At 38.7% G+C, this 12,657-nt stretch overlaps 1 protein-coding gene and 1 long non-coding RNA gene across 12 annotated transcripts in view; one reads left to right on the top strand and one right to left on the bottom strand.

The window, feature by feature from the left end:
• The window catches only part of LOC138748265 (trinucleotide repeat-containing gene 6B protein-like), a 220,343-nt gene that overhangs the window by 47,102 nt on the left and 160,584 nt on the right, over positions 1–12,657 (top strand). For all 9 annotated transcript variants that reach the window (XM_069908126.1, XM_069908127.1, XM_069908122.1 and 6 more), the window contains one exon: positions 3,888–3,958. In XM_069908126.1, coding sequence (XP_069764227.1) covers positions 3,888–3,958 — 71 coding nt within the window. Of the gene's footprint in view, positions 1–3,887; positions 3,959–12,657 lie in introns of those variants that run through there.
• LOC138748266 (uncharacterized) overlaps positions 1–12,657 on the bottom strand; it is an 88,691-nt gene that overhangs the window by 38,389 nt on the left and 37,645 nt on the right. For all 3 annotated transcript variants that reach the window (XR_011347914.1, XR_011347913.1, XR_011347912.1), the window contains exon 3: positions 2,626–2,776. This is a non-coding gene — a long non-coding RNA (uncharacterized lncRNA). The remainder of the gene's footprint in view (positions 1–2,625; positions 2,777–12,657) is intronic.

The raw sequence follows: 12,657 nt of genomic DNA on the forward strand, positions 1-12,657 counted from the left end.
TGGACTGATCCTTTGTGTATCAGATGCAGAATATATTTTCCAATGGATGGAAATTGCAACACAAAAGGTAGATCTATCAGATTCCCTTATTTTAGTGTTGACAATGTGTGCCCAAGGCTTTGTGCAACTAGCTCATGGCTCTGCCACAGCAATAGTGCACGTAAATAGATTCCAATTTGTTGAATTGCTTGATGGCCTGATGAGTTTAAAAAAAATAGGTTGGATTTTTTGGGAGAATTTTTAGATTGCTAGGAAATTACATTTTCTTTGTTGGCGGGTGCTATTGATAACTAGTTGTAATATGATACCCACCACTAGAATAAAACAACTAAATCAGGGTGAAGTGTTTAATGTAATTCTGAAGTATTAACTAGAATGGGATGGAATGACTTGCTCTGTCAAGAAAGAGTTTTCGTCTTTCTTTGTTTTGACTTTCAATACCCGATAATTGCTAAACAACGAGTCAGGGATTTATTTGGGCAAGGAAGCATTTGAAGCGACGTGCATCACAGAAGGTGGTACTGGGTCAATCATGTGCATTCCTGTCGGAAAAGGGCTACACAGCCTATTCGTACCTCTGGTTTCCATCTGTAAGTCCTAACATTAAATATAGTTCCAATTACTTTTTAAATGAGAGGAGGTTTTTGTTCAACAGCCCTTTGAAGGTGCAGAATTCTTGAACCGTTCACCCTGTAATAAAAGATCATCTCCTCTCTCAACCTTCCACCAATTATTTTAAGATCTTGCATCTGTGGAGGAGCAGGTAGTGTTGAGGAAACAGAGCAGAAGGACAGACTAGGAGAAGGGGGAGAGAAGTGACAAATGAAATATAGTGTAAGAAAGTGTACTGTCATGCACTTTGGTAGTAAAAATAAATGGGCAGACCATTTTCAAAATGGGGAGAAAATTGAATACAGTTGGATGCAAAGGGACCTGGGAGTCCTCATGCAGGACAGCCTGAAGGTAAGCTTGTATGTTGGGTCAGTGGTGAAGAAGGCAAATGCAATGCTGGCGTTCATTTCAAGATGAATAGAATATAAGAGCAAGGATATAATGTTGAGATTTTATAAAACACTGGTGAGACCTCACGGAGTATTTTGAGCAGTTTTGGACTCCACCTTTGAAAATGATGTGCTGATGTTAGAGAGTGTTTACAGGATGATTCCAGGAATGAAAGGGTTATTATCTGAGGAGCATTTGACAGCTCTTGGCCTGTACTCATTAGAATGAGGGGGTTCTCATTGAAAATATGGAATGAGTAGATACAGAAAGGTTGTTTCCCATGGTGGAAGAGTGGAGGACAAGAGGGCACCACTTCAGGATTGAAGAGTGTCCTCTTAGAACAGAGATGTGGAGGAATTTCTCTAGCCAGAGGGTGGTGAATCTGTGCAATTTGTTACCACAGGGCATTTGTGGAGGCCAAGTCATCGGGTGCATTAAAAGCAGAGATTGATATGTTCTTGATGAGCCAGACTATGGGGAGAAGGCCCAATTCACCAGACTGTTTGCCTTTCTGCATTATAGTACTTTTCACTGCACGATCAACAAACCACAGGACTAATTTTGGTTTCTTCTGTCATTTCTGTCTCTCTTATTATTAACATATCCATAGACCATAATATATCTGGCTGTTTCACCTCCCACTTCCAGAATGTTCTCACCAATAACCTTTGATCCAAAATCATCACGGCAATGTTTCATCCAGGAATTGATCACTAACTCTGGAGTTCTTTATCCATTGTCTCGCTGTAGAATTGGCTTTAACTGCGGTTGAGCTCTCTTCGCCCTTCTGTAGCTGAGCCACTCATTCTGTTATGGCCTTGGCTCGACTTGCACTCTCATGGGAATCCCCTCCCCTATTTGTATTCCAAATCTGATCCTAACGGGAGAGCAAGATGCTTTCTGTGTGAGGTGTGATTCGAGGTCAGCAGACTTTTATTGGCTTCTTTCTGTGCAATGTCATGATCGACCAAGTGACCGCCGTCTGAAATGGGTACTCTACCACACCCCCTCCTTGAAGGTGGACTTTGCAATTGTTTACCAAACTCCAAAACCTGCAATTCAGCCTTCTCTAATTGAACATACTTCCTGGATCGATGGTTACCCAGGAGTTGAGATCTGAGATAGCCCCGTAACGAGTTTAAAAATTAAAACACTAGAAGGGCAGTTGCCACCTCTTTCCCTTGTGTGGATCTGAATCATCCAAGCACCAAATTTGTCTCCTATTTACTGTCTGTGCATTTATTTTTAAACCAACTATTAGCCCCAGAACTTTCCCACTTCACCTAATTTTTCCACTTTCTTGAGCTTTATATTCTGCAGGACTGGAGGGTTCTCTGGAATTTCCACAGAAGAATAATTGAAGCCAGCATAAATTACCCACAACTGATTCGAGAGGCCAAGTTGCCAATTTCTATTCTCTTTATCTTTGTGCACTCCATAAAATCGAACTTAGGAGCTCATATCTGTAAAGATTCTGAAGACCTCAGTCACTCCCTCTGCTGGGCAACCAGTTCTATTAGCTACCAATGCAACTACTGCTAGCAAGCAGCTTGTTAAGGTCAAGCTGGGTGGTCTTGTTGCATCCCGAGGAAGTTGTGGGGGACAACAGGAATGGTCACTTACCTTTCTGTCTTTAACCTGCTGGCATGCAGCCATCCAGAAGGCAGTGCTTAGTGGAAGATCTAAGCAAAATCACATCACTCCCAGAAGATTGAGAGGGCCAGGGGCAGGCAGTGTGCAGATAGAAGTTCCGCTCTGTCTGGAGTTATCATAACTATAATTAAAAAAAAGAAAGAGAAATTCGTAACTCATCTACCAATTTTTAAAAAATTCAGAATTTTGTGCTCTGCTGAATTAGTGCTACTTGTTTTCTGAAATATCTTAAAAAAGAGGCTCTAAGGAAACAAAGGATTCTTGTGTTACTTTTTTTTGAAAATTTCTCAGGAGTGTAAAAGGCTGCAGAAAGTGGCAGACCCAGCCGGGTCCATCACTGGGATTGACCTCCCACCCACCGAAGACATCTATGTGAGGTGCTGCTTCAATCATGACGCCCTCTCCTCACTACAATCTTTGGGCAGAAAGTATAGAAGCTGAAGTCCACTCCATCTAGGTTTAAGAGCAGATTTTGTTTACAACACCTAGTGGGCTCTTCAACCTCCCCTTATTACCTGAATCATAACACTACTGTTAGACCACTAAAGATCCATCTGTGCTCCTGGCTAACTCATTATTTCTTTTATCTGTCTTTTGTATGATTTTCTTCCTCTTCATGGCATCTTAATTGTACTTTGTGTTGATGTATTTTATGTAACTGGGAAGCTGCAGTGAATAACACTTCCAACATGTACACAAATAGAATATACAGATGCAAACTTGCATTTAATTCCAAAACAGTTCATAGCTAAATAATACTTTTACAGGCTAACCAGCATTCTTTTGTAGAGAAACCTATTAGCACAAAATGTTACAGCATATGTTTTTGTTGACCGATGTAAGCCTATTTAGGGTACCAGGAGTTGCACAATGTGTGAAAGGTTGTGACGAATGCACTGCTCAGTACTGATTCTGAGTGGAATCGAGCATTCAAGGATGCACTGGTGAGAACGGGAAATACAACAGTGTTTCTGTGAAAAGAGGGTATATCAGAGTTCTGGAGAATTGTTTGAATGGCTGTTCCTTTGAAGTTTGCTTTTCACAAAGTAACAAATAATTCACCTCTAACAAACTAAACATTAAATATGGAAGAAAACAGTAGCACACCAAATCCTGGGATGAAAGGTTCAAGATTTGGAAAAAGGTGATTTGAGGGAGACTTCACAGAAAGTACAAAATATGAAATGATGTACATTTTGGAGAGGCTTAAGATGTTGCTATTCGTGTTGCAGACTGAATGTGAAGATTTTGTATCAGATGAGCACCGTGATACATCAGAATTTCCAAGTGAAGAGAACAAGCAGTGAGTAATAAATCATGCGAAGGAAGTTATATTTGCAGTTGGTTTATGCTAAAGAGCTGCCTCTAGAATGAGGCATTGCTTCCTTTTGTGTTTTCATTCCCTCCCTTTTGAGGGCTTGATGTTGCGAACAGAAATTAGGGTTGTTTGCTTCTGACTGGACGTGTCGATGTTTCAGCATGGATCCCTTCCCACATGATGAAAATCAGACTGACCTCGCTGCTCTCTGAGAAGTTTGGAAGAGACAGGGTTAGCTAGTCCCTGATATGAACTTGCTAGTGTCTCAGCAGGTAGGATAACCAGGTGGATCCCTTCCACACAAGCATCAGGTTCCTCATGCAATGTTTCCTGTGCTCCCATCTATTTTGCTCGGACTTAGGTTCCCATACCCTCTTTAAGCTCACCAGGTTTACTGAGAAGCTATTATAACACTCACTGTAATATCTTAAAAGAATGAATAAAATACATAGGTATAAATAATAATAGCATCCAGTAGTTCAGAAAGTCAGCCAGCCCCAGCAAAGCTCTGAATGTGCCAAATTATTAAAGTTTTACTGTACAGAGAATTTCTGTCCTGGGGTTTGTTTAATGTCTGGTCTTCCTGTGAGTCTCAAAGTTGTTGCTGTTTGTGGACTGGTTAATGTTTATAATGATAAATATTTCAGATCATGTATTTTGTGTTACACAATTGTGTTTTTATGTAATGGCTGAAAGCTCTATAAAATATCTTGCCTACTGTGTATGTTGCAATTGTCCAAATGACGAGCTGTTTAGATCTGTTAGTCGACATCAAATGGGTTCAGAATGATCGGTTTGGGCCTTTTTAATTTTGTATATTTATCTGGATGTCCTCTCTGCCTAGCTTTTATGAGGGGGAACATTATATTTTGCACTATAAATGGGGATCCATACTGAGGCTTACCTTGCAATGGATGATTATAAACTGTTTCAAAGCACCTCTTTCTTGCTTGTGTTAGTTTTGGACTATCTTTTACAAATGCTTCCATTTGCTAGGCACAAGAACAACATGTCTCCATATCATTAATCTTCTCATCCAGGGAGTTGCAATTCCAGTTTAGGGTTACTGAAACTTTGACTGGATTTAATTATGCCTGGACAGTGCAGGTGCAGAAAAAGATTTTGAGGTTCTTGTCTCAGAATGTCTTGGGACAGAGCGGAACTTCTATCTGCACACTGCCTGCCCCTTCCACTGAGCACTGCCTTCTGGATGGCTGCATGCCAGCAGGTTAAAGACAGAAAGGTAAGTGACCATTCCTGTTGTCCCCCACAACTTCCTCGGGATGCAACAAGACCACCCAGATTTCTGAGCTTGTTGGGTAATTGCTCACCTCTGGCATGCAGCTGTGCCAAAGTTTTGTGCTGATGCCAAGCCCTGTCAGTAAGTGTTGGCATGCACCAGATTGGGACAGGCAGGTTGGCATTAAAGAAACCAGGATCTACTCTAAATTGGGCTCCTCGAATAAAGTATTTTCCAGACCCCACTGTTAATCAATTCCCAACTTGCTCTTCTGTAAAATTTGATTTTTGCTCCAGCAGGATTTGTGATTGTTTAAGTAGAGCTCTGAATGCCAAAAGTGGAGTTTACGAAGTTCAGATACAATTTTGTTGTACATTTTTAGCAGTTTTTCAAAATTATAATACAAGGGAAATTAAAGTGTAGTTGCAATAGTACTGCTTGCATACTTATCATTTGATTTAGAACATTTGTTTGTCTAAAACTAATTGTAGCGAGTGTTCATGTTTTATGTAGCAACCCATATGATATAAACTCAATGAGGCAAGGACCCAATTTAGGAAAAGCTTTTTTTAAAATCTGAAAATAAATTCTTTGTAGAATGTAATTAAAGATGCTGGAACAAAAAGATGCATATTTATTGTACCTTTTCAATTCTTTTACTATGTTGTATGACAGTTGGTGAATGTAATCATGATTGAAATGAGGCAGTAATTTTTCTGACAGCTTTTTTCCTCAAACAACAAATTAATAGCCTTAGGATTCTGGGGATAACTTTCCTGAAATAGTGAAAAGACAACTTTTATGAAAACTTGAGAGAATAGATGGGATCTTATTTCACTTAAAAGATGGTACCTCTGATTGTATAGCAGTCTTCCATTATTTTCCTCAAGCAGCTATTTAATTTTTACCGAAAATGGTAAATTTAGACCAAACTGGATTTATCAAAAAAAGACGCACAACAGACAATATTTGTAAATTTATTAACTTAATTCATGCAGTAGAAGGAAATAAAGCACCTACAGTAGCAGTTGCTTTAGACGCAGAGAAGGCCTTTGACAGAGTAGAATGGAATTATTTGTTCAAAGTATTGCAAAAATTCAGTTTACCGGAGAAGTATATTAATTAGATTAAAGCATTATATAAGGGACCGTTAGCGAAAGTGACAGTAAATGGACATGTATCAAAGCAATTTAACTTAAGCAGGTCAACACGGCAGGGATGCCCACTATCACCTTTATTGTTTGCGTTAGCTATAGAACCACTAGCAGAATTGATAAGAATAGATAATAATATAAAAGGAATAAAAATAAAAGACAAGGAATATAAAATCAGTTTATTTGCGGATGATGTTATAGTGTACTTAACAGAACCAGAACTATCAATAAAAGAATAATATAAGAAATTGAAGGAATATGGAGAAGTGTCGGGTTACAAGATCAACGTAAATAAAAGTGAAGCAATGCCTATGAATAATGCGGATTTCTCAAAATTTAAGAAGGAATCACCATTTAGATGGCAAATGCAAGCAATAAGATACCTAGGTGTACAAATAAACAAAAATCTCGGCCAACTATATAATTATTATCCACTAATGAAAAAATTACAGGACGATTTAGAGCATTGGAAAGATTTACCACTAACACTAATAGGAAGGATAAACTGTATTAAAATGAACATTTTTCCAAGGATATTATACTTATTTCAGGCATTGCCAATACAACTGACAGAGAAATTCTTCAAGGAGTTAAAAGAAAATAATAAGGAAATTTTTATGGAGAGGGGGGGAAACCGAGGATAGCACTAGATAAATTAACAGAATGGTATAAACAAGGAGGCTTACAACTGCCAAACTTCAAAAATTATTATAGAGCCGCACAATTAAGATACCTATCAGATTTTTATCAAACAAGGGAAAAGCCAGATTGGACGAGATTAGAATTAGATAAAATAGGGGAAAAGATACCTGAACACATATTATATAAATGGGATGAAAAATTGGTACAACATAGAAGTTCTCCAGTATTACATCATCTCCTCAACATTTGGAAGAAAATTCATGTAGAAAGAAATAAAACAAATTATCAATTACCAAAACTAATATTGACGCAAAACAAGTTACTCCCTTTTACAATAGATAACCTTTCCTTTAGAGAATGGGAAAAAAAGGGATTAAAAGAATAGAAAATTGTTTTTCAGGAAATAGATTCTTATCCTTTGAACAAATGAAAGATAAGTACAATATAACTCAAGATACAGCGCTGGCATATTACCAATTGAGATTCTACTTGAAGGATAAATTAGGAAGCAGTTTGAGTTTGCCAGAGGCAAGTAACCTTGAATATGTGATTACAGATACAATGATAATCAAAAGATTTATAACAAATATGTATATTAAACTGCAAGAAAAGGAGAATGAGGAAACAAATGGTAAAACTAAACAAAAATGGGAACAAGATTTAAATATAAAGATAAAAAAGGAAACATGGGAGAAGTTATGCTCCGGAACGATGAGAAATACAATAAATACGAGGTTACGTATGATACAATATAACTGGATACACAGGCTATACATTACACCTCAAAAGTTAAATAAATGGGACCCAACAGTATCTGATAGATGTTTTCGATGTAAAAAAGAAATGGGAACAACAATTCATGCAATCTGGACATGTGAGAAAGTAAAAAAATTTTGGGAAGATCTCAATCAGATATTAAATAAAATAAAAGAAAACAATATACCAAAGAATCCAGAGATCTTCCTCCTAAGTAACATAAAAAACAAAGAATTTGGAATTGATTTGGAGGATGCACAAAAAAGATTTGTTAAGATAGCTCTAGCCGTAGCAAAAAAATGTATTATGTCAACCTGGAAATTGGAAGATAATTTGAAAATACAACAATGGCATATAGAAATGAATAAGTGTATTCCATTAGAAAAAATAACATCTAGTTTAAGAAATAATATTGAAATATTCGAACAAATATGGGAGCCTTACATTAAATCTTTCTTTCTTTGGCTTGGCTTCGCGGACGAAGATTTATGGAGGGGGTAAAAAGTCCACGTCAGCTGCAGGCTCGTTTGTGGCTGACCAGTCCGATGCGGGACAGGCAGACACGATTGCAGCGGTTGCAAGGGAAAATTGGTTGGTTGGGGTTGGGTGTTGGGTTTTTCCTCCTTTGCCTTTTGTCAGTGAGGTGGGCTCTGCGGTCTTCTTCAAAGGAGGCTGCTGCCCGCCAAACTGTGAGGCGCCAAGATGCACGGTTTGAGGCGTTATCAGCCCACTGGCGGTGGTCAATGTGGCAGGCACCAAGAGATTTCTTTAGGCAGTCCTTGTACCTTTTCTTTGGTGCACCTCTGTCACGGTGGCCAGTGGAGAGCTCGCCATATAATACGATCTTGGGAAGGCGATGGTCCTCCATTCTGGAGACGTGACCCATCCAGCGCAGCTGGATCTTCAGCAGCGTGGACTCGATGCTGTCGACCTCTGCCATCTCGAGTACCTCGACGTTATAGCGAAAACCTACCGGGGACAATCATTACCTAAGTTGATGGAAGGAGAAGGAAATGAAAAGAATGGACTCAGTAGAATTTCTGGTGTATTTTTGTTGAGTGACAACATTGTCTGACTGGTTTAATGTATCCTAGATTGTATACCTAAAATGGACGGGAGGGTGGGGGGGTGGGTTGGGAGGAGGGGGGGGGGGGGGGAGAAAATGACACTGTATATGTGTGAAAAGGAAAAAGTGTGTACCATGGTTAATGTGATTTATGGTGTGAAAAATAAATTTTTTTTAAAAAAAGCAGCTATTTAATTTTCTGGAATGAGATTGAAACATATCAGGTCTGAGAGAATTCTACCATCGCTGAATTGCTGGTGATTGTGACTACATTTGGAAAACAAAATATGTTGTAACATCTAAGATGAGAAAAGAAGTGCTAGGGTTCAAATGACTTAAAATAACTTACAAATATTTTTGCAAGAAAGTAGCTGGCAAATATTGTTTACAAATTCCATGAGTATGTCTCCACACAACAGCCTTTAAGCCAAGGTCTTTTTCTGCATGTTTGAGATAAACAGTGTATTTTTGAATTTGCTTTTGTACTGTGTAGAACAAAAGCAAAATGTAGACAGTCCAGAAAATTTCTTTGACTAAATATTCATGACTATTTTCCTTTATAATCGCTAGGACAGCATGCAGATGTCATTCTTTTGACTGTTCCTTTGATCGTTCTTTTTAAAGTATTAATGTATAATTGTCTTAAAAGTTCTAATAATCAGTTTTAAAAAAAAAATGCTACTTTAGAATGGACTATCCATTTAATGAGTTATAAACATCGATGTCTGCATGCTGTCCAATTGATTATAAAGGAAAATAGTCGCGAATAAGAGGGATCTGAAATGGATTGTTTGTTGTCCTGTGTACCAAGATTGAGTATAAAGCTTTGTTTTGCTTGTTATCAGGGCATGTCAACCTATATAGCAGGTAGTGTAATAATAAACAGTGCAGGGATTACTTTTACAATGCCAAATAGTTGAGGATATAGAGAAAAGTACGAGTATATAGTGCAGGGTAGAGGGAAAAATGCAGTTTAAAAACAGTGCAAGAGAATCTTTTGTCAGTGAGTGATCCATTTGAGTGTCTAATAACAGTGGGGAAAAAAGCTCTCATTGAAAATATGAATCTCAAAATTTGTGCACACTTATTTTCTGCCAATGGAATCAGGGAGAAGAGAGAATGACTGAGTGGGATAAATTTGATTTCCAACAGAAACTACACTGATTAAATGAAGCACCTTGTAAAGCTTCAGCATTACATCTTTGCATTTATATTCTAGTCCTTACGAAATGAATGCTAACATTGCATTTGCTTTCCTTGCTGCTAACTTGACCTGCAAATGAACCTTTTGGGAGTCCTGAATTTGGACTCCCAAGTTCATTTCTGATTTCACTCACCTTTCAGAAAATAGTCTATTTCTTTATTCCTTCTACCAATGTGCATGTCCATGCACTTTTCTATGCTGTATACCATCTGCCACTTCTTCATCCATTCTCCCAACTAATCCAAGTCCTTCTGCTGATTCCTGCCCGTATCTTAGTTTCAACTGCAAACTGGAAGATGCTTGTGGTCTGAAAGTGAATAAAGGTGGATAAATCTCCAGGACATGACAGGATATTCCTCTGGATTGTGAGGGAGGCTAGTGCAGAAATTGTGGCGACCGTGGAAGATGTATTTAAAACATTCTTGGCCACAACTAAGGTGCCAGAGGATTTCAGGGTAGCTTATAGAACACTACAGCACAAAAAGAACCAGGTAATTCAGCCCTTCTAGTCCGTTCTGAAATATTATACAGCTAGTCCCATTGACGCACCCAGTCCATAACCTTCCGAACCTCTCCCATCCATGTATCTATCCAATTTATTCTTAAAACTTAAGAGTGAGCCTGCATTTACCACATCATGTGGCAGTTCGTTCCACACTCCCACCACTCTCTGAGTGAAGATGTTCCTCCTTAACTTTTCCCCTTTCACCCTAGAGCCATGTCCTCTCATGTTTCTCTCCTAATCTAAGTGGAAAGAACCTACTCGCATTTACTCTGACTATACCTCTCATAATTTTGTAAACCTCTATCAAATCTCCCCTTATTCTTCTACATTCCAAGGAATAAAGACCTAACTTGTTTACTCTTTCCCTGTAGCCCAGCTCCTGAAGACCTGGTAACATTCTAGAAAACCTTCACTGCACTTTTTCAATCTTTATGATACCCTTCCTGTAGTTCGGCGATCAGGACTGCACACAATATTCCAAATTTTGCTCACAAATGTCTAAAAATATCACCATAACATCCTAACTCCTTTACGCAATACTTTGATTTATGAAGGCCAAAATGCCAAAAGCTTTCTTTACAACCTTGTCTATCTGTGGCGACACTTTCAGAGAATTATGTATTCCCAGATCCCTTTGTTCCTCTGCACTCCTCAGTGCCCTAACATGTACTATGTATGACCTACCTTTGTTTGTCCTTCCAAAATGCAGCACCTCACATTTTTCAGCATTAAATTCCATCTGCCATTTTTTTGGCCCATTTTCCAGTTGGTCCAGATTCCTCTGCAAGCTTTGAAAACCTTCTTCGCTGTCCACAACACCTCCAATTTTAGTGTCATCGGCAAACTTGCTGATCCAATTTCCCACATTATCATCCAGATTATTGATATAGATGACAAATGGTCCCAACAATGGTCCCTGAGGCTCACCACTTCTTACAGGCCTCCAGTCTTGAGAAGCAATCATCCACTACCATTCTGTCTTCTCCCATTCAGCCAATTTCAAAATCAGTTTACAACCTTTCCGTGGATACCTAGTGTCGGACCCTTATGAACTAACCTCCTACATGGGACCTTGTCAAAGGTCTTACTCATAAGTCCATGTAGACAATATCGACAGCTTTTCCTTCATCAACTTGGTAACCTCCTCGAAAGACTCCATAAATTTGTTAAGCACGACTTACCGCGCACAAAATCATGCTGACTATCCTTAATCAGCCCTTGGCTGTCCAAATACTTGTATATCCGATCTCTCAACACCCTCCAATAACTTACCCATTACTGACGTCAGGATCACCAGTCAATAATTTCTTGGTTTACTTTTGGAGCCTTCTTAAAACAACGGAACAATATGAGCACCCCACCAATCCTCCGGCACCTCACCTATGGCTAAGGACATTTAAAATATTTCTGAAGGGCCCCTGCATTTTCTACACTAGTCTCCCTCCAGGTTAGAGGGAATATTGTGTCATGCTCAGGGTATTTATATCTACCTTTATTTGCTGTAAATCAGAAAGCACCACCTCTTCTTTAATTTGTGTTCCATGACACTACTGCTTGTTTCCCTTCCTTCCTTATACACTATGGCAGTTTTCTGAGTAAATACTGGATGCAAAAAAGCTGTTTAAGATCTCCCCCATTTTGTGACATTTTGTCCACACACGGACAACCACTCTGATCTTCTAGGGGTCCAATTTTGACCTTTATTGTATACTTGTAGAAACCATTTGGATTTACCTTCACATTACCTGCCAAAACAACCTCTTGTCTTTTTGCCTTCTTCATTTCCTTCTTAAGTATTTTCTTACATTTTCTGTACTCTTCTGGTACCTCATTTGCTCCTTATTACCTATCCCTGCTGTACACCTCTCTCTTCTTAACCAGATTGTCAATATCCCTTGATACTTTGCCTTTAATCCTAACAGGAACATTCAAACTCTTTACTTTCAAAATTTTGCCTTTGAAGATCTTCCACTTACTGGACACTCTTTGCCAGAAAACAATTTATCCCATTCCACTCTTCCTAGATCCTTTCTCATTTACTCAAAATTCGCCCTTCTCCAATTTAGAATCTCAACTTGAGGACCAAACCAATCCTTATCCATAACTAGCTTGAAACT

Source organism: Narcine bancroftii, chromosome 13, assembly GCF_036971445.1.
Source record: "Narcine bancroftii isolate sNarBan1 chromosome 13, sNarBan1.hap1, whole genome shotgun sequence".
Taxonomy (NCBI): Eukaryota; Metazoa; Chordata; class Chondrichthyes; order Torpediniformes; family Narcinidae; genus Narcine; species Narcine bancroftii.